This window comes from Mandrillus leucophaeus, unplaced genomic scaffold (genome assembly GCF_000951045.1).
Source record: "Mandrillus leucophaeus isolate KB7577 unplaced genomic scaffold, Mleu.le_1.0 Scaffold168, whole genome shotgun sequence".
NCBI classification, from domain to species: domain Eukaryota; kingdom Metazoa; phylum Chordata; class Mammalia; order Primates; family Cercopithecidae; genus Mandrillus; species Mandrillus leucophaeus.
The window spans coordinates 522,402-543,817 of record NW_012101676.1 but is presented as its reverse complement, the minus strand read 5'-3'; the positions used below and the strand labels follow the sequence as shown (position 1 = coordinate 543,817).

The following is a 21,416-nucleotide window of genomic DNA, read 5'->3' as shown; positions in this document are numbered from 1 at the left end:
GAGGAGTATCTTTGTGGCGTTCTCTGTATTTCCTGGATTTGAATGTTGGCCTGCCTTACTAGGTTGGGGAAGTTCTCCTGGATGATATCCTGCAGAGTGTTTTCCAACTTGCTTCCATTTTCCCCGTCACTTTCAGGCACACCAGTCAGATGTAGATTTGGTCTTTTCACATAATCTCATATTTCTTAGAGGCTTTGTTCATTTCTTTTTACCCTTTTTTCTCTACACTTCTCTTCTTGCTTCATTTCATTCATTTGATCTTCAATCACTTATACTCTTTCTTCCAGTTGATCGAGTTGGTTACTGAAGCTTCTGCATTTGTCACGTAGTTCTCGTGTTATGGTTTTCATCTCTGTCCGTTCTTTTAAGGTCTTCTCTGCATTGATTATTCTAGTTATTCATTCATCCATTCTTTTTTCAAGGTTTTTTGTTTCTTTGCACAGGTTACGTAGTTCCTCCTTTAGCTCTGAGAAGTTTCATCAACTGAAGCCTTCTTCTCTCAACTCATCAAAGTCATTCTCCGTCCAGCTTTGTTCCATTGCTGGCGATGAGCTGCATTTCTTTGGAGGGGGAGATGCGCTCTGGTTTTTTTAATTTCCAGCTTTTCTGCACTGCTTTTTCCCCATCTTTCTGGTTTTATCTGCCTTTGGTCTTTGTTGATGGTGACGTACTGATGGGGTTTTGGTGTGGGTGTCCTTTCTGTTTGTTAGTTTCCCTTCTAACAGTCAGGACCCTCAGCTGTAGGTCTGTTGGAGTTTGCTTGAGGTCCACTCCAGACCCTGTTTGCCAGGGTATCAGCAGCGGAGGCTGCAGAAGATAGAATATTGCTGAACAGCAAGTGTTGCTGTCTGATTCTTGCTCTGGAAGCTTTGTCTCAGGGGTGTACCCCACCGTGTGAGGTGTGAGGTGTTGGTCTGCACCTAGTAGGGGATGTCTCCCAGTTAGGCTACTCAGGGGTCAGGGACCCGCTTGAGCAGGCAGTCTGTCCGTTCTCAGATCCCAGCCTCCACGCTAGGAGATCCACTGCTCTCTTCAAAGCTGTCAGACAGGGGCATTTACCTCTGCCGAGGTTTCTGCTGCTTTTTGTTTAGCTATGCTCTGTTCCCAGAGGAAGAGTCTACAGAGGCAGGCTGGCCTCCTTGAGCTGTGGTGGGCTCCACCCAATTCGAGCTTCCCGGCGGCTTTGTTTACCTACTTAAGCCTCAGCAATGGTGGGCGCCCCTCCCTCAGCCTCGCTGCCACCTTGCAGTTAGATCTCAGACTGTTGTGCTAGCAATGAGGGAGGCTCCGTGGGTATGGGACCCTCTGGGCCAGGTGTGGGATATAATCTCCTGGTGTGCTGTTTGCTAAGACCCTTGGTAAAGCGCAGTATTAGGGTGGGAGTTACCTGATTTTCCAGGTGTTGTGTGTCTCAATTTCCTTTGGCTAGGAAAAGGAATTCCCTTCCCCCTTGCACTTCCCAGGTGAGGCGATGCCTCGCCCTGCTTCAGCTCTTGCTGGTCGGGTTGCACCCGCGGACCAGCGCCAACTGTCTGACATGCCCCAGTGAGATGAACCCTGTACCTCAGTAGAAAATGCAGAAATCACCCATCTTCTTTGTTGCTCACACTGAGAGCTGGAGGCTGGAGCTGTTCCTATTTGGCCATCTTGGGCGCACCCCCTCAAAAATAATTTTAATACATCATCATCTGCTTTGTAGTTGGCCATTTGAATTTTAAGATCAAATGTCCCTTGGAATAATTTGAATGATTTGAATGATAAAGAAATGCTTAAGTAAAATAATTTCTGTTTGGAATTTGTATTAGGCAATTCATTTTTATGATATTTATTTCACATAAAATTTTTGAGAATTATAAAATTAATTACCAAGGATGAGGAGATAGTTTTAGTTTAGTTACGTCTTTAAGATTAAAGCTATTTCAGTAATACACTGTAAGCTTTTTAATTACATGTAATACTACTCTAACATTAGCCGTTAGCTCATGCAAGACCCTCCCTTCTTTGAGGCTTAGTCTGCCACTGTTCCATTTTTAACTCCTATTTCTAAATGTGAGATGTTGATTAACAGTCAGTCCCTTACCTAGTCTAGCTTATATTCTTGCTTTTCATTCCATCAGTATTCTAGCCCTACAAGTTTTGACCTCCCTAACTCCATTGATCTTTACCCTCTCTTAGTTCAGTCACCTGACTCATCTGATTGTGATGATTACTAACACATTTACACCAATAAAATCTTTCCTCTTTTTTTTTTTTTTTGAGACGGAGGACAGAGTCTTGCTTTGTCACCCAGGCTGGAGTGCAGTGGTGTGATCCCAGCTCACTGCAACCTCTGCTTCCCAGGTTTAAGTGATTCTTCTGCCTCAGCCTCTGGAGTAGCTGGAATTATAGGCACATACCACTACACCTAGCTAATTTTTTTTTTTTTTTTTTTTTTTTAGTAGAAACGGGGTTTTTCACCATGTTGGTGAGGCTGGTCTTGAACTCCTGCCCTCAAGTGATCTGTTTGCCTCAGCCTCCCAAAGTGCTGGGATTACAGGCGTGAGATACTGCGCCCAGCCTACACCAATAAAATCTTAAGTTACAACATCCAGCTGTCTGAACATAACCTCTTATCTTTCCAACTTCCATGCTCCCTATTTTCCAGTGTATTTTTCTTTGGTGATATTGAGACCTCCCCTCTTGACCTTCCCCTTATCTTGCAGTCTCAGCCTTCTTCTGACTTTAATTCTGAGCTTATCCATACTAGATTGCTTAATTGGCCACATCTTTTCCCTTTCTTGCTAACATTCCTGTTTTTTTTCTCTCTCTCTCGCTTTACTACCCCATTTATTCCAAGAGATTTCAGTTCTTAGGTTATTCTAGCCGTTGATTCCATTCCTTTACACAGGCTGTGAAGCACTGTCAGAGGAAAATTATGTAACCAGGTGAATTGATGCCACACAGATCTGTGTGATAATGAGCACTGCTCATCAGTCTTAAGTATTTCCCTCCCTCCTGTTTCTCTGATCTCTTCAATTCCCCTATGTATTTTATGCCTCAGTTTCCCAGAATATAGAAGCCTTTTTTAGAAACCTTCCTAACATTTCTCTCTCCCTACTTTCCTATAAACTTACTTCCACTTGCACCTGCTGTTAATCTCCTTCTCAGTGACAGAAACTTATTCAATATACATTCATTATATTACATCTCTTTTGAGCGTTTGTTTTCTATACCATATATCTTAATTTTCACATTTTCTTTTTTTTACATGCTAAGCTTTGATTTGTTCTATAAGTTCTACTGCTACAATAAAATGTAGGCTTTTTGAGAAGTCAGAGTATTAGTTCTTTTTTTTTTTTTTTTTTTTTTTTTTTGAGACAGAGTCTCGGGTATTCTGCTATATGCAAGCTCCGCCTCCCGGGTTCACGCCATTCTCCTGCCTCAGCCTCCCAAGTAGCTGGGACTACAGGCGCCCGCCACCTCGCCCGGCTAGTTTTTTGTATTTTTTAGTAGAGACGGGGTTTCACCGGGTTAGCCAGGATGGTCTCGATCTCCTGACCTTGTGATCTGCCCTTCTCGGCCTCCCAAAGTGCTGGGATTACAGGCTTGAGCCACCACGCCCGGCCGAGTATTAGTTCTTATGTCACATAGTTCTTTACGTATTCTTTAATTATTCTTTACATGTCAACTTGGCATGTAGTTGAATTAAATTTCTTTACTGTAGAAACTCCTCACCTTGCTGTATCTCTTAGATTTTTATGGTTCTTAGTAATATAGTGTTTTTGGCAATTGGTTTAAGCCTAAACTGTTGTCTTTTATTTTCTTTACATTCATAAATCATGTATTAAAATATGAAGAAATCCTAGTTCTGACCGGTCCACTTAATGTAATTCCATTCTTAAGCAGCATTAGGTAATGTTCTTTAATATTGATTGTGATGATGATTATTATAAGACACCATCAAGTGGACCAATATAGGCATTATGGCAATTCCAGAAGGGGAAGAGAGAGGAAAAGGGAGGAAAGAGACTATTTGAAGAAATTATTGCCATACTTCCCAAATTTGAGGAAAGACATGAATCCAGAAGTCTGCACAGGTCAATGAACTCTATGTAGGAAAAACCCTAAAAGATCCACAATGAGACACATTATGATCAAACTATCCAAAAACAAAGAATCTCAAAAGCAACATGAGAAAAGTAGCTCATCACATACAGGGACCCTCAGTACGATTATTAGTAGATTTCTCACCAGAAACCTTGGAGGCCAGAAAGCAATGGAATGATATAAAGTCCTGAAATTTAAAAGCAAACAAACAAAACACAAACTGTCAACCAAGAATTCTGTATCCTGTCCAAGCGTGATGGTTCATACTTGTAATCCCAGCACTTTGGAGGCCCAGGCAGGTGGATTACCTGAGGTCAGGAGTTCGAGACCAGCCTGGCCATCATGGCAAAGCTCCGTCTCTACTAAAAATACAAACATTAACTGGGTGTGGTGGCAGGCGCCGGTAGTCCCAGCTACTCAGGAGGCTGAGGCATGAGAGTCGCTTGAACCTGGAAGGTGGAGGTTGCAGTGAGCAGAGATCGCACCACTGCATTCCAGCCTGGGTGACAGAGCAAGATTCCATCTCAATAAATAAATAAAATAAAATAAAATAAGTTTTTATTGTTCAAGTGAGATGCTTATAAGTTTCAGATGTTAATTATAATACCCAAGATAATCATTAGGAAAATAACTAAAAAATCAAATAGTACATTATAAAAAATTGTTAGGCAAATAACTAAAAATCGAAATAGTACACTAAAAAAAATCACCAAAATACCAAAAAAGGGTAGTAATGGAAGAATTGAGGAAGAAAAAACATATAACACATGCAGGAAACAGATAGCAGAAGCAAATCCTTCTATGTCAATAATCACATTAAATATAAATGTATTAAACTTTCCCATTAAAAGAAAAAATTAGCAGATTGAATAAGAAAATCAGGGTCTATTTACATACTGTCTACAAGAGATGCACTTTAGATATAAGGACACAAAAGAGGTTGAAAGCAAAAGGATTGAAAAAGATACTCCAAACAAATATTAATGGTAGCCAAAAGAGAGCTGGGAGGCCGTATTATTGCCAGACAAAATAGGCTTTAAGTCACAAAAGGTTACAAGAGCCAAAGAATGACACTATATATTGGTAAAAGTTTCATTACTGCAAGAATGTACAACACTTAAAAACCCAACAGAGGAGCCCCAAAATGTATGAAGCAAAAATTGATATAATTAAAGGATGAAATAGACCTCAATATGAGACTTAATACTTTCAAAAATGTGTGTTGCCTTCTGTGAACCTCACACAGAAGATAAATAAGAAAATAAAGACTTAAGCAGTTTATAAACCAGGTAGACCTAACAGTCATACACAAAACACTGAACCCAGCAACAGGAGATTATACATTCTTAAGTGTACGTGGAACATTCTCCAGGATAAACCATAGGTTAGGCCACAACTTAATAAATTGAAAAGATTGAAGTCATACGAATTATCTTCTTCTGTCATAATATAATGAAACTAGAAATTAATAACAGAAGGAAAACTGGAAAATTCACAAATATGTGGAATTAAAGAACACACTCTTAACTAGTGGATCAAATATGAAATCACCAGGGAAGTTAGAAAATCCCTGAGACAAGTGAAAATGAAACACAATGTACTAAAACTTAACAAGATGCTGCAAAAGCAGCCCTAAGAGGGAAATTTATATCTGTAAGTACATTAAAGAAGAAAGATCTCAGGTTAGTAACCTAACTAAACACCTTAAGGAATTAGAAAAAGAAGAGCACTTTAAACCCAAAGCTAGCAGCAGGAAGGAAATAGAAGTTAGAGCAGAGATAAATAAAACAGAGAACAGAAAAGCTGTAGAGAAAATCAACAAAACAAGAAATTGATTCTTTGAAAAGCTCAACCAAATTGACAAATCTCTAGCTAGATGGACTAACAAAAAAAAGAAGACTTGATTACTAACATTAGAAATGCAAGTAGAAGCCTCACTACCAATTTTACAGAAATAAAAAGTTATAAGAAAACTTTGCCTTAACAAATTAGATAACCTAGATAAAATGGACAAATTTGTAGAAACACAATCAACCAAACCCAACTCAAGAAGAAATAAAAAATCTGCATAGACCTATAACCAGTAAGGAAATTAAGTCAATAATAAAAAATATTCCAAGAAAGAAAAGCCACGGGCTACATGGATTCACTGGTAAATTCTGCCAGACATTTCAAGAAAAATTCACACCAGTTTTTTCAAATTCTCCTAAACATTGAAGAGAAGGTAAACACTTCCTAACTCAGTCAGTTAGGCCAGCATTATCCTTATCCCAAAGGCAAACAAAGACACTACAAGAAAACTACAGACTAATGTCTTTTGTGAATATAAATGCAAAAATACTCAACAAAATACTAGCAAACCAAATTTAGCCACATAGTAAAAGAAGTACATCATTCGCAAGTGGAATTTACTCCCAGAATGCAAGGATAGTTCAACATATGAAGATCAGTCAATTTAATACTTCACATGAATAGAATGAAGGAAAAACTCACGTGATCATCTCAATTAATGCAGAAAAGGCATATGACAAAATTCAACATCCCTTTGTGATAAAAATACTCAAATCAGGAATAGAAAGAACTTCCTTAACATGATAAAGTATTGTATGGAAACTCACAGCTAACAGGATACTGAATGGTGCAAGAGCAAAAGCTTTCTTTCTTAAGATCAGAAACAACGATGTCCACTTACACTGCTTCTAATCAACATGGTACTGCAAATTCTAGCCAGAGCAGGTAGGCAAGAAAAAGAAATAAAAGGCATCTACGTTGGAAGAGATGAAGTAAAAATTAACCCTGTTCACAGATGACATGATCTTATATGTAAAATCTCTAAGGAATCCACATAAAAATTTTAGATATAATAATAAAACAAATTCAGCAAAGTTGCAGGATATAAAATTAACCCATAAAACTAGTTGTATTTCTATGCATTTGCAATGAAAAATCCAAAAAGGAAATTGAGAAAAAAAATTCCATTTACAGTGGTATCAAAAAGAATAAAATAGGGATTAATTTAGCTGTGGAGGCAAAAGACTGTCCCTTTTCCATTGAGTGGGCTTGGCACCTTTTGGCACCTTTGTTGGAAATCAATTTACCATATATATGAGGATTTATTTCTGGGTTCTAGATTCTATTCTTTGGGTGTATATATCTGTCCTCCTGCAGTAGTACCACACAGTTTCAATTATTGTAGCATTAAAGCAAATTTTAAAATCAGGAAGCATGAGTTCTTCAACTTTGTTCTTTTTCAAATTGTTTTGGCTATTCATGGTTCCTTGAGATTCCACATGAATATTAGGGTGAGTTTTCCTATTTTTGCAAAAACACCATTGAGATTTTGATAGGGATTGCACTGACGTTATAGATCACTTTGAGTAGTATTGTTTTCTTAAAAATATTAAGTCTTCCAATTCAAGGACACACATGCCTCTCCATCTATGTCTTCTTTAATTTCTTTCAACAATGTTGTATAGTTTTCAGTGTATAGTAAGTATATACCCAAAGGAATTGAAAGCTAAGGCTCAAACAGATACTTACACAAACATGTAAGATAAGATACTTACACATGTTTGTGTAAGTATCTCATCTGTTTGAGCCTCAGCTTTCAATTTACGATAGCCAAAAGTAGCCTCAGCATTATTTATAGTAGCCAAAAGGTAGAAACAACCCAGATGTCCATCAACAATGAATAAACAAAACATGGTACAGTAGTCCACCTTTATACAGTATTTTGCTGTCTACAGTTTCAGTTACCCTCAGTAAAGTATAATAAGACATTTTGAGAGAGACAGAGACCACATCTACATAATTCTATTATAGTTTATTGTTTTATTTTATTAGTTATTGTTATTAACCTCTTACCATGCCTAAGGTATAAATTGAACTTTATCATAGGTATGTTTGTATAGGAAAAAACATAGTATATATAGGGTTCAGTAGTATTTGTAGTTTCAGGTATCTACTGGTGATCTTGGAACGTATCTACCACAGATAAGGAGGGACCACTGTATATACATAAAATGGAATATTATTCCACTATAAAAAGGAAGTTCTGTTACATGCTACAATATGGAAGGACTTTGAAAACATTAGCTAAGTGAAAGAAGCCAGACACAAAAGAACAAATATTCCACTTACATGAAGTGTCTAAAATGGGCAAATTTATAGAGATGGAAAGTAGATCAGAAGTTACTGGGAATTGTGGGAAAGGGAATGAAGAGTTACTGTTTAATGGTTGCAGAGTTTCTGTTTGGTGTCATAAAATGTTTTGGAAATAGTGGTAATGGTTGCACAATATTGTTAGTGTGATAAATGCCACTGAATTGTACACCTAAGAATGGTAAATTTTGGCAAATGTTATGTTGTATATAGTTTATCATAATTTTAAAGAATTAATACACTAAAACCATTGTATTGTGTCCTTTAAGTAGGTAAACTGCATGGTATCTGAAGACTATCTCAGTATTCAGCAGTTAATAAAAGGATACGATACTGCCAGGTGCAGTGGCTCATGCCTGTAATTCCAGCACTTTGGGAGGATGAGGCAGGTGGATTTCTTGAGCTCAAGAGTTTGAAACTAGCCTGGGCAACATGGCAAAATATCTTTTAAAAAAAATAAAATCTAGCCTGCCATGGCAGTGTGCGCCAGTAGTCCCAGCTACTTGGGAGGCTGAGGCAAGAGGATCGCTTGAGCCTGGGAAGGGGAGGTTGCAGTGAACTGAGATCATGCCACTGCACTTCAATCTGGGTGACAGACTGGGACCCTGTCTCAAAAAAAAAAAGTTACATACTATATGATTGTATTCATTTATAGTTCAAAAACAGGCTAGATTGACAGTGTTAGAAGTCATGATAGTTATCTTTATAGAGGAAGGAAGGTAATGTATTCAGAAACATAAATAATAATACCACATGGTAAATGCAATGTTAAGTGATTCTAGGGTGTTAGGAGAGCATATGGAACAGTCTATCCATGTGGCATGAGCAGAGAGTAAAGAGGTTGGAATGACCCTCTAAGCAGACATGGTGGTGTATAAAAAAGCCAGGAGTCTAGCAAATGCAGGGGATACAGGGAAGTCCGTGCTGCTGTGTGAATGTGCTGTAACATGAAATGTTAAGCAAGGCATGGTGGAAGATGAGTTGGAGAGGCAGAAAAGATCTAGAAAGTAGATAAACTGGGTTAGAATCTTGGATTTAGCATGTAGGTGGAAGGGAGAGGTAACAGGCTTTAAGGAGGGAAGTAATGTGGTTAGATATGCATTTTATTTAGATCACAGTGGGTGGCCGTGTAGGCAATGGATTTGAAGTTAAGTAACTTGCCCCAGTAGCAGGGCTGTGATTTAAAGCCAGATCTATCTGATTCCAAAGCTGGTAGGTTTGCCATCAAATCGAGTAGGAACTGAGGTTTTCTTTGAAGCCGTCCGGCTTCTACTTAGAAAGGAGATTCAAAAAATGAGACAAGCATAGATTGTTCCCTAGGTGTTTCTGTCTTCATATCTTGCCATCCTGAGATATTTTTAACGGAAGTATTTAGAAATCCTGGTTTTGGTTATTTATTTTAGAAAAGAAATTTCTTTTTAAGGGACAAAAAGGGATTAGTAGAATTTTTTTACTCTCTCTTTTGTCGAAGCCTGATTCTTCAAACACTAGATCAAAAATTGCTTCTCAGGTACTAAATTTGCAAGCAAGTGTAAGTGTTATAATAAAAGATTATAGCAAAAGTAATGATCCTTTAAGTTTAAAGTAGAATGCAGTGGTTTTTAACCAAACAGGTTAAGTGGTTCTCATATGAATATCTAAATAAAGGTATGAACTAGAGGAACTTTGAAGAACACTTAAATTTATATGTTTTAATATAAATATGACAGGCAATACTGAAGGAAATTATATATCTGCTGTTTTCAATAACAAAAATGATCTAACAAAAGGTCAAAAAGTAATATAAAATAGTAGATATATAGCTTTATAAAACTGAGCATCACAGATTTATATCTAATTTCATCTCATTTATTTCTTTTATAGGCCTACACAAGTGAAATGGCAGCTGATGGTAGCTAGTTGTTTTAGAAGAAGTGGTAAATGCTTTAGTTTTATTCATTTTATAGATATTTTGCTTCTTTCCTTCTAGATAATCATACATATAAATGTGTTCCAGTTGCATATCTGCTTATTAAAACACTAACTTTTTATAACTGTACATATTCAAAGCATTGTGTGAAAAACACAATAATTACTACATACAAAAAAAGTTGTGCTTACAAAGTAGATATTAATCATGTATTCCAATACTTTTCTTAAAAACAGATTTATTATTTCTCAAACTTAACATGTAATCATTTTCACAAGTTAGCCACAGAAAAAAAATGGGCATACTGTATACATTATATGACCATTTTCTACTCAGTTGGTTCTAAATGTCCTGTGTGCTCGGCCAAATTTATGACATTTGTGAAGCCTGAGAAAAGCTCACACTGAGACAAGTGCGACTATATGTTTTTTATACCGAAGATCACTAGCTATCTTGGTTTGTGTTTTGTTACTGCTTTTATTAAATTCTTGCTGATGACACATGTCCTGAAGGATGGAGATGCTATTAGTTTTAGGCTAACTGTGAAGTGAATAATATACATAAAATGTCAAAGATCAAGCTGGGAGAGAAATGTTCACAAATTTATAATCCCTCTTGTAGAGCATAAAAATGACCCAGGAAAAGAAAGTATTCAATCTAAGGGAAGAGGGAAGCACAAGTTTTGAAAGTGTTGGCAGTTTGTTCTCACCCGGTGTGCGGGGAGGTTTCCTTCTTTATCTCTGTGAGCACCTTCAGAATGGCACCAGAAATGTTTTAATACATAACTCAGTGTATGCCTCAAATCATTTTAGGGGGGATCTGTAATTCTTATTGGATATACAACATGACTATACCATATGCATTCAATTTATATCAACATGAGTTCTCAATTGCCTATGTTCATTTCAACGTCAGTCATATAGAAAGTATATATATACACATATGAACTATTCTAAATTATTTAAAGACATAGCCTGCTTCAGTTATGGAAGTACAGGTTAGAAGCAGCAGCTAGCATTGAGAACTGGCTTTGTGTCAGATGCTTCCTGTCTCTATTTCATCCCTCTTGTAGAGAGAGGCCCAGAGAAATTTATAACTCATTTGCTAAGATTTTAGGAAAGATCTTTGACCCAAATTCGTTTTTCCTATTCTTTGCTGCTACATGAAACTAAATTATTTTGTTATAAAATAAATTGCTTTCTATAAACTTTTTAATGTTTAAAAAACCGTAAAGGCCGGGCACAGTGGCTCACACCTGTAATTTCAGCACTTTGGGAGGCTGAGGCGGGCAGATCATGAGGTCAAGAGATCGAGACCATCCTGGCCAACATGGTGAAACCCCGTCTCTACTAAAAATACAAAAATTATCTGGGTGTGGTGGCACATGCCTGTAGTCCCAGCTACTCGGGAGGCTGAAGCAGGAGAATCGCTTGAACCCGGGAGACGGAGGTTGGAGGTTACAGTGAGCTGAGATTGCACCACTAAACTCTGTCTGGAAAAAAAAAAAATTAATAACACAAAAACATTTATTTATTCATTCACCTATTTATTTTGAGACAGAGTTTTGCTCTGTCACCCAGGCTGGGCTGCAGTGGCACTAATCTCAGTGCAGTGCAACTTCCACCTCCTGGGTTCAAGCGATTCTCCTATGTCAGCCTCCCCAGTAGCTGGGATTATAGGCGTGCGCCACCATGGCCAGTTAATTTTTGTATTTTTAGTATAGAAGGGGTTTTACCATGTTGCCCAGGCTGGTCTCAAACTCCTGACCTCAAGTGGTCCACCCACCTCGGCCTCCCAAAGTGCTGGGATTACAGGAGTGAGCACCACGCTCAGCCCAAAAAAACTATAAAAACATCTTAAATATTTTCCAACTAAATGGATGACATTGACATTACTATAAGTATATAACTTAGATTATTTTTAAATTTGTCAGTTCATCTGGAATAATCTTTTTTAGAAAATTGAGTGGATCTTAATTTTTGCCACTAAAATATTTAAAGTGAACCAGGCTCAGCAATGTGCATCTGTAGTCCCAGCTACCCTGGAGGCTAAGACAGGAGGATTGTTTCAGCTCAGGAGTTTATAGGCTGTAGTGCATAATGATTGTGCCTGTGAATAGCCACTGCACTCCAACCTGGGCAACAGAGTGAGACCTCGTCTCTTAAAAAAAAAAAAAAAAAGGAAGAAGCTAAATTTCAACTATCACCCGTTTACTTCTGCTTTAACCCTTATTTCAAATTTATTTTATCTGTACATTTTTCTTCTAAAAGTTATATTGAGTGGTATAAAAAACATGAAACCTTTCTATTAAACCATTAAATAGCCAGTATGTCAGTTAAAATTAATATTTTTCTGAATCCTGTTAGTTTCTATAATTTGCTAATATGCTATATTTTTCTCATTTGTTTATAGGTAACTACCAAAAAGCATTAGATACTTATAAAGATACTCACAGAAAATTTCCAGAAAATGTCGAATGTAAGTGGCATTACATAAGATAACGTTGAAGTGATAAGTTCTCATATTTTATGTTCTAATATATAATTACATTTGCTACAGTAATTGTATATATAAATACCAATCTATAATTTGTGATACTTTAAATATTTTATAGGTTCAAAAAATTTGACTATGCAAGTACATATTTTTATATAACTAATTGTTGATGGATTTAAATATACCACAGAATTTTTTTTAATACTAAACAAATACATGTTTCAGATTCTATAGAATTTTAAGAAAGCATTTGGCCTATGGTTGATTTTTCAAAGTTTGTAAACCTGTGGTGTTTTATAGGAAAGACATTTTTAACTGTCCATTTTAGTAAACAACTTTTTAAGGTTGAGAAAATAATTTTAGGGTTTATAAAAATAGAACATTAATATCTTGCTGATATAATAGCAAATAATTTTTTTACTTAGAGTCTTGCTCTGTTGCCCAGGCTAGAGTGCAGTGGTATGATCTCGGCTCATCACAACCTCCACCTCCCGGGTTCAAGTGATTCTCCTTCATCAGCCTCCCTGGTAGCTGGGACTCTAGGCATGCGCCACTGTGCCTGGCTAATTTTTATATTTTTAGTGGAGACGGGGTTTCACTGTGTTGGCCAGGCTGGTCTCAAACTCCTGACCTCGTGATCTACCCGCCTTGGCTTCCCAAAGTGCTGGGATTACAGGCATAAGCCACTGCTCCTGGCCCCAAATAATTTTTAATATTACTTCAATTTTAAAACATTATGTTAATATGCTGCTTACTCACTTGTAAAGTTATCTTTGTAGAAGATATTCATTTATTTACTATCTTGTTGCACAGTGGATTGATGCAACTTACAGTATTAATGTGAAGTATTGTAGCAGTAACAGAATCAAGAAAAACATATTCTCACTAAACTATAAATTTGTCCCTGAATAGCCTTGCAACCAAAGGAAAGAAAATGTTACAAGTAGTTGTATAATTTTTACTGTTTTATGTGGAAATATAAAGCAATTTATTGGGAAGAAGTATTTCTTCAACTCTTAATTCACTTCTCTTTAGACATTGAGAGATACAGTAGATAAAATCATTGAAAGATACAGTAGATATTTTCTTAAATAACATCCCTATAGCAAATAAAATAATATGCTGGAAACAACCATGTTAAAATTTGTTCTTGAAGGCTGGGCACAGTGGCTCACACCTGTAATCCCAGCACTTTGGGAGGCTGAGGTGGGCAGATCACCTGAGGTCAGGAGGTCAAGACCAGCCTGGCCAACAGAGCGAGATTCTGTCTCAAAATAAATAAATAAACAAATAAATAAACAAATTTGTTCTTTGATGACAATGAACACAAAACAATGCATTACAATTTAGTAAAAACAAATCTTTTCTGAGCCAAGTTTTCTGATGGCTAAGGACTAGATGTACTACATGTTTCTTCACTAACGTATTTCTCCATTTGGCTTTCTAGAAATGCTCAACAGCAGTTAGCTTGGCTATGGTCTTTGGTAGGAGTGTAGGAGCAGGGTGTTCTCTAATGCTGATTAGAAGTAGACTCATTAATTTAATAGCAGTAGTTTCCACAAATGCCAGTCAGGAAATAGGCTACATGGGAATTACTTCTAGAACTTTTTTTTTTTTTTTTGAGATGGAGTTTTCTTCTTGTCACATAGGCTGAAGTGCAGTGGCATGATCTTGGCTCACTGCAACCTCTGCCTCCCAGGTTCAAGAGATTCTCCTGCTTCAGCGTCCCTAGTAGCTGGGATTACAGGCGCACGCCAGGACGCCCAACTAATTTTTGTTTTTAATAGAGACGGGGCTCTACTAAAAACAAAATCACTCTTCAAGCGATTCTCTCGCTTCAGCCTCCCAAATTGCTAGGATTGCAGGTGTGAGCCACCACGCCCAGCCTAGAACTTTTTTAAAGTACAAATTTCTAGCCCTACCTAGAAAGATTTTCATTTAGATTTGCAGTGGACGCAGGCATCTGTTTTTTCCTATTTCTTTTTAAAGAACTTTCTATGTGATTCTTAATCTCAGTCACATTAGAGAACTAGTGCTTTAGAGATTAAATGAGAGATAGCAGTAATAACTTTTCTTGAAAGTGGAGCAACCCAAAAGTCTGCTAGGCCAGAGTTTCTCAGCCTTGGCACCTCTGACATGTGGGATTGTGCAGTTCCACATTGTGGGAGGCCATCCAGGAGGTTATGGAATGTTTAACAAAATCCTTTGCCGCTATCCAATAGATTAGCTAGTAGCGCTCCCATCCCCACGTAGAAAACCAGAAATGTCTCTAGACATTGCCAGGGCCTCTTGGGGGTGCAAAATTGATGCCAGTTGAGACTCTTGCAGTAACCATAGCACCTCTGCACTGGGCCAGAAAGGGGAATGTCTTCAAGGAAGGCCAGGTTTTTTTCTTAAGAGTATGAGTCACTCTAAGAATCGAATGAATGATTGTCTATGCCATAGGGGGTGTCTAAGATAACTTTGGCCTATTTAATTTTCAAAACAAATGTAATCAATACTCTACCTTAACTATAGTCGTAGAAAAAACATTGACACCCGTGGAATGTGCTGTTTTAAGAAGAGTAGTTTTCTGGATAAAACTAACAGGATAATTTAGTTTTAAAATATATTATTCACCAAAAATTGACCTGCTTTACAGAGTTACAGATGATATACTAAATTTCAGAGAACATCCACCAAAAATAATGATTTTTACTTTACATTAAATGTTTCTGGCTATGCGTGATGGCTCATGTCTGTAATCTCTACACTTTGGGAGACCGAGGCCGAAGGATTGCTTTAGCCCAGGAATTCAAGACTAGCCTGGGAAGCAGAGCAAGACCTCATCTCTTCTAAATATGAAAAAAATAGCAGGGCATGGTGGCGTGCTCTTATAGTTCCAGCTGCTGAGGAGGCTGAGACGGAGGGATCACTTGAACCCAGGACTTCCAAACTGCAGTGAGCTGTGATTGTGTCACTGCGCTCCAGCCTGGGCATCCCTAAATCTAAAAAAAAAAAATTCCTAAGCCACTCTTTATTTGCAGAAAGTACAAATTACCTTCTTATTATGAATTATTAATATAAATGTATATGCAAAGGCAATTTAAATAGTAATGTGTGACATTTTAAGTTACTTTATACTATTAACTTCTACAATACTTTATGGTCCTTTTTTTTTTTTTGAGACAGAGAATCTCACTCTGTCACCCAGGCTAGAGTGCAGTGGTGTGATCTCAGTTCACTGTAACCTCTGTTGCCCGGGTTCAAGTAATTCTCCTGCCTCAGCCTCTGGAGTAGCTGGGATTACAGGTGCCTGCCACCATGCCCAGCTAATTTTTGTAGTTTTAGTAGGGATGGGGTTTCACCATTTTGGCCAGGCTGGTCTTGAACTCCTGACCTTATGATCTACCCACCTTGGCCTCCCAAAGTGCTGGGATTACAGGCGTGAGCCACCATGCCTGGTTCACTTTAATGGTCTTAAATTACTTGTATATTTACAAATTATTGCGGAGTTGAGTGACTACTCTGTTCCAGACGTTGTTCTGGCACTGTGGATGTAGCAGAAAACAAAACAGACCAAAACTTTGGTGTCATGGAACTTGTTTCTAGTGGGAAGAGAAAAGACAATGAACAAATAATATCAGTAGTTATAAGTGCTATGAAGGAAAAACAGGTAAGGAGACAGAGAATATGGGAGGGACTGGTATTTGAGACAGGGTTGTCATGGAAGGGCATTCTATTAAATTAGCATTTGAGCAGAGACCTGAAAGAATAGAAAGAAGCAAGCCATGACAATGTGGAGGTCAGTGTGGTCGAAGCACAGTGGACGATGTGATGGGGAGAGAGAGGCAGAATGGGCGGGCCAGGACCTGTAGATCCTCACAGGCTTTAGATCAGGGCTTCAAATTATATTTTTGGGGAGATGATGAACCATTGGAGGATTTTGTGTGGAAGAATAATACAATTTGACATATGTTTTCAAAAGGTTCTAAAGTATGATTAATTCAATCTTCTGTGCCTGAGATCCAAATCAAAAGATTGTTTTGGCTGCTGTATGAGAATAAGCTGGGGTGGGCCGTACCTAAATGCAAAATCACAGTATTCACTTGGACTAATGAGATAGCAGTGGAGGTAGGCAAGACGGATTCTGAATATGTATCAACGGTATCAGTGCTAGCACTTGCTGGCCATTTAGATGTGAGACATGAGGGAGAGAGTGTCATGGGTGACTGCACAAATATAGCTCTGGGCAGCTGGAAGGATGGAGCTGCCATCCACTGAGATGTGAGAAACTGGGGAAGAAGCAGCTTTTGGAGGGAAAAATCAAACCCTTTTTTCAGATGTGTTGTGTTTGAGCTGCCTCTTCAGTGTCCAAGAGGATGTGTTAAATAAGCACTTAGGGAGAAGTTGGGGCCATCTTCATATACATTTATTTCAGCATGTTTAGCACACATTTTTGTGTTCTGTTATTATATATACTATCAGTAATATTTTTGAAAAAAATGAGTGTTCACTAGCTTTAAGACTTTCCTGTTTCTTTATCCATTCATTTGTTCCCCAGGACTTTTACCAACTATTTTTTATGTGCTGGGGATACAACAGATATATCAACTTGTTTTCTGCCTCCTAGGACTCACAAATAGTTAACTGATATGGGATAATAAATGAGATAACTGAAAAATGTGCCAAGTGCTGTCAAAATACAGAGGAGCTCTTAACTCTGCCCAAACTAGGGGACCATTGACATAATGAGGTTTTACAGAGGAAGTAACATTTAAAGTGGCCTTGAAGGGTACGTTTACCCGGAGGGGAGGCAGGAACAGGCACTGCAGGTAGACAGCAGCATTAGTCAGGGCAGAGGTAGAGGGATGCAGAGTCTGTTTCAAAAGGTAGTCTGTTGTGGAAAATGTAGCAGATTGAACTTGTGTTTTCTTATACTACAAACCAAAAAAAGACAGTTTATAAAAATTATAATAAATGCAGCTGGGTGCAGTGGCACACACCTGTGAATCCCAGCACTTTGGGAGGCCGAGGCGGGTGAATCACGAGGCTAAGAGTTCAAGACCAGCATGGTGAAACCCCGTATCTACTAAAAATACAAAACATTAGCTGGGCGTAGTGGCAGGCGCCTGTAATCCCAGCTACTCAGGAGGCTGAGACAGGAGAATCGCTTGAACCCAGGAAGCAGAGGTTGCAGTGAGCCAAGATCACGCCACTGTGCTCCAGCCCAGGTGATAGAGCAAGACTCCATCTAAAAAAGGAAAAAAAAAAAAAATTATAAATGCACAAGAACAAAGAGATAATTAAATTTTAGGAAAGTTTTCTGCTTAGCAGATCAGAAGAACTGCAGGAGTAGGTAGGTAGTGGAGAAGTCAGCAGAAGCAAAACAAGTCATGACATAGAACCCCAGGAAATCCCAGGAATTGGAGGCATCAGAAGATGGGAGGTGTGCTGGCTGCTTCTGAAAACGAGAAGGTTGGCTACAAGTCTAGATGAGACACAGCTAGATTTTCAAATGCCCTACCTAAATCGTACAGCAGAAATTTAGGCAGAATGCAATGATAATGTTGGTGGATGATGTGGGGAGATGTATTTGAAAGATGTTTAACAGAGCCAAAATGATTAATTATAGAAGTAGGAAAAAGAGAAGAAAAACTTGGAACTCGAAGTTCAAGGAAAGAGAAGGGAGGGTGACATTTGAAGAATGTAGCAAGGTCCAGGGAAACTTTTTTTTCCTCTTTTTTTTTTTTTTTTTTTTTTGAGAGGCTGGAGTGCAGTGGCGCAATCTTGGCTCACTGCAATCTCTGCCTCCCAGGTTCAAGCAATTCTTGTGCCTCAGCCTCCTAAGTTAGCTGGAATTACAGGTGCACACCACCACATCTGGCTTTCTTTTTTTTTTTTTTCTTTTTTGTATTTTTAGTAGAGATAGGGCTTCACCATATTTGCCAGGCTGGGGAAAACTTTTTTTTTTTTTTAAAGGATGAATAGAGGTGAATGTTTCTTTGCCTAATGGGAATTATCTAGTAGAAAAGGAAAAATTGAAACAATGCCAGGGAAGGAATAACAGTATAGGATAGATAGGTTAACTTTTGAAAGGTACTAGAACCTTCCTCGTACAGGAGAATATGTAAAAGTCAGCCTAATGAAGAGAAGGATCTTTTAATCAACATCCTTGTAGACCAAGTACAGGAACTAAGGCCAAGCCATACACTTCACTCTTGGCAAATACAAGGTCTTGATAGATCTTTCCTCATTTCAACCCAAATAAGAGAAAGCCAGTACAGAGCTATGAAAAAAAAAATGCCATTAAAAAATAGTTTTTATGACCTAGAAAAATAGAAGAGTTCAAAAAAATTATTACAGGAACCAGAAGAAAATTTGTAGAAATATTTGGCCCCTTCTGTAAGATTCAAGAAATACATAACCTGTATTTACTTCAGAGGCAGAAAGTCACAGGCTGAGGTGAAAAGATAATAGGATGTTACAAAAGAAGGGGGATGATAATAGGATAATATATAAGAAAAAAGATAAGGAAAATAAAAATATACAGCAAAATTAAAATCTACCTGGAGGCAGTACAGAGCTGAAAATCATAGTAGTAATTGGAAAACTATGTTACTCCATAATTCTAAGAACAAAGACTGAATAAGATAAGATACAGAAGATAAGTAAGAGAAGGCCAGACGTGGTGGCTCATGCTTGTAATCTTGGCACTTTGGGAGGCCAAGACAGGTGGATCACCTGAGTTAAGGAGTTAGAGGCCAGCCTGGCCAACTTGGTGAAACCCCATCTCTACTAAAAACACAAAAATTAGCTGGGTCTGTTGGCGGGTGCCAGTAGTCCCAACTACTCAAGAAGCTGAGGCAGGAAAATTGCTTGAACCCAGGAGGTGGAGGTTTCGATGAGTCAAGATTGTGCCACTGCATTACAGCCTGGGGGACAAGAGCAAAACTCCATCTAAAAAAAAAAAAGAAGACGAAAATAAGTAAGAGAAGCTTCCAAGATGGACAAATAGAAACAGCTCCAGTCTACAGCTCCCAGCGAGATTGACACAGAAGATGAGTGATTTCTACATTTCCAACTGAGGTACCTGGTTCATCTCATTGGACTGGTTGGACAGTGGATGCAGCCTACAGAGGGTGAGCCGAAGCAGGGCAGGGCGTCGCCTCACCCGGGAAGCGCAAGGGATCAGGGGATTTCCCTTTCCTAGCCAAGGGAAGCTGTGAGTGACTATACCTGGAGGAACAGTACACTGCTGCCCAAATACTGTGCTTTTCCCACAGTCTTCATGACCAGCAGACCAGGAAATTCCCTCCTGTGCCTAGCTTGGCCGGTCCCACACCCATGGAGCCTTGCTCACTGCTAGTACAGCAGTCTGAGATCAACCTGGGATGCTGGAGCTTGGCGGGGGGAGGGGAGTTTGCCATTGCTGAGGCTTGAGTAGGTGGTTCTATGCGCTCAGTGTAAACAAAGCAGCAGGCAAGTTCGAACTGGGTGGAGCCCACCACAGCTTAGCAAGACCTACTGCCTCTCCAGATTCCACCTCTGGGGGCAGGGCATATCTGAACAAAAGGCAGCAGACAGCTTCTGCAAACTTAAACATCCCTGCCTGACAGCTCTGAAGAGAGCAGTGGTTCTCCCAGCACAGTGTTCAAGCTCCGATAACAGACAGACTGCCTCCTCAAGTGGGTCTCTGACCCCCATGTAGCCTAACTGGGAGACACCTCCCAGAAGGGGCTGACAGGCATCTTATACAGATGGGTGCCCCTCTGGGACGAAGCTTCCAGAAGAAGGATCAGGCAGCAGTATTTGCTATTCTGCAGCCTCTGCTGGTGATACCCAGGCAAACAGAGTCTGGAGTAGACCTCCAGCAAACTCCAACAGACCTCCAGCTGAGGGGCCTGTTAGATGGAAAACTAAAAAACAGAAAGGAATAGCATGAACATCAACAAAAAGGACACCCACACCAAAATCCATCCATAGGTCACCAACGTTAAAGACCAACGGTAAATAAAACCACAAAGATGGGGAGAAACAGAGCAGAAAGGCTGAAAATTCCAGAAACCAGAATGCCTCTTCTTCTCCAAAGGAACACAGCTTCTTGCCAGCAAGGGAACAAAACTGGATGGAGAATGAGTTTGACGAGCTGACAGAAGTAGGCTTCAGAAGGTCGGTAATAACAAACTTCTCTGAGCTGAAGGAGCATGTTCTAACCCATTGCAAGGAAGCTAAAAACCTTGAAAAAAGGCTGGACGAATGGCTAACTAGAATAACCAGTGCAGAGAAGAGCTTAAATGACCTGATGGAGCTGAAAACCACAGTACGAGAACTTTGTGAAGCATACACAAGCTTCAGTAGCCGATTCAATCAAGTGGAAGAAAGGATATGAGTGATTGAAAATCAAATTAATGAAATAAAGCAAGAAGACAAGATTAGAGAAAAAAGAGTGAAAAGAAACAAAGCCTCTAAGAAATATGGGACTATGTGAAAAGACCAAATCTACGTATGATTGGTGTACCTGCAAGTGACAGGGAGAATGGAACCAAGTTAGAAAACACTCTTCAGGATATTATCCAGGAGGACTTCGCCAACCTAGCAAGGCAGGCCAACATTCAAATTCAGGAAATACAGAGAATGCCACCAATGAGAACAAAGATACAACATACCGGAATCTCTGGGACTACATTTAAAGCAGTGTGTAGAGGGAAATTTATAGCACTAAATGCCCACAAGAGACAGCAGGAAAGATCTAAAATTGACACCCTAACATCACAATTAAAAG

General features: G+C 38.8%; 1 protein-coding gene across 2 annotated transcripts in view; it reads left to right on the top strand.

The window, feature by feature from the left end:
* Positions 1-21,416, top strand: part of IFT88 (intraflagellar transport 88) — a 116,787-nt gene that overhangs the window by 68,807 nt on the left and 26,564 nt on the right. For both annotated transcript variants that reach the window (XM_011976522.1, XM_011976523.1), the window contains 2 exons: positions 10,111-10,163; positions 12,569-12,634. In XM_011976522.1, the coding sequence (XP_011831912.1) occupies positions 10,111-10,163; positions 12,569-12,634 (119 nt within the window). The remainder of the gene's footprint in view (positions 1-10,110; positions 10,164-12,568; positions 12,635-21,416) is intronic.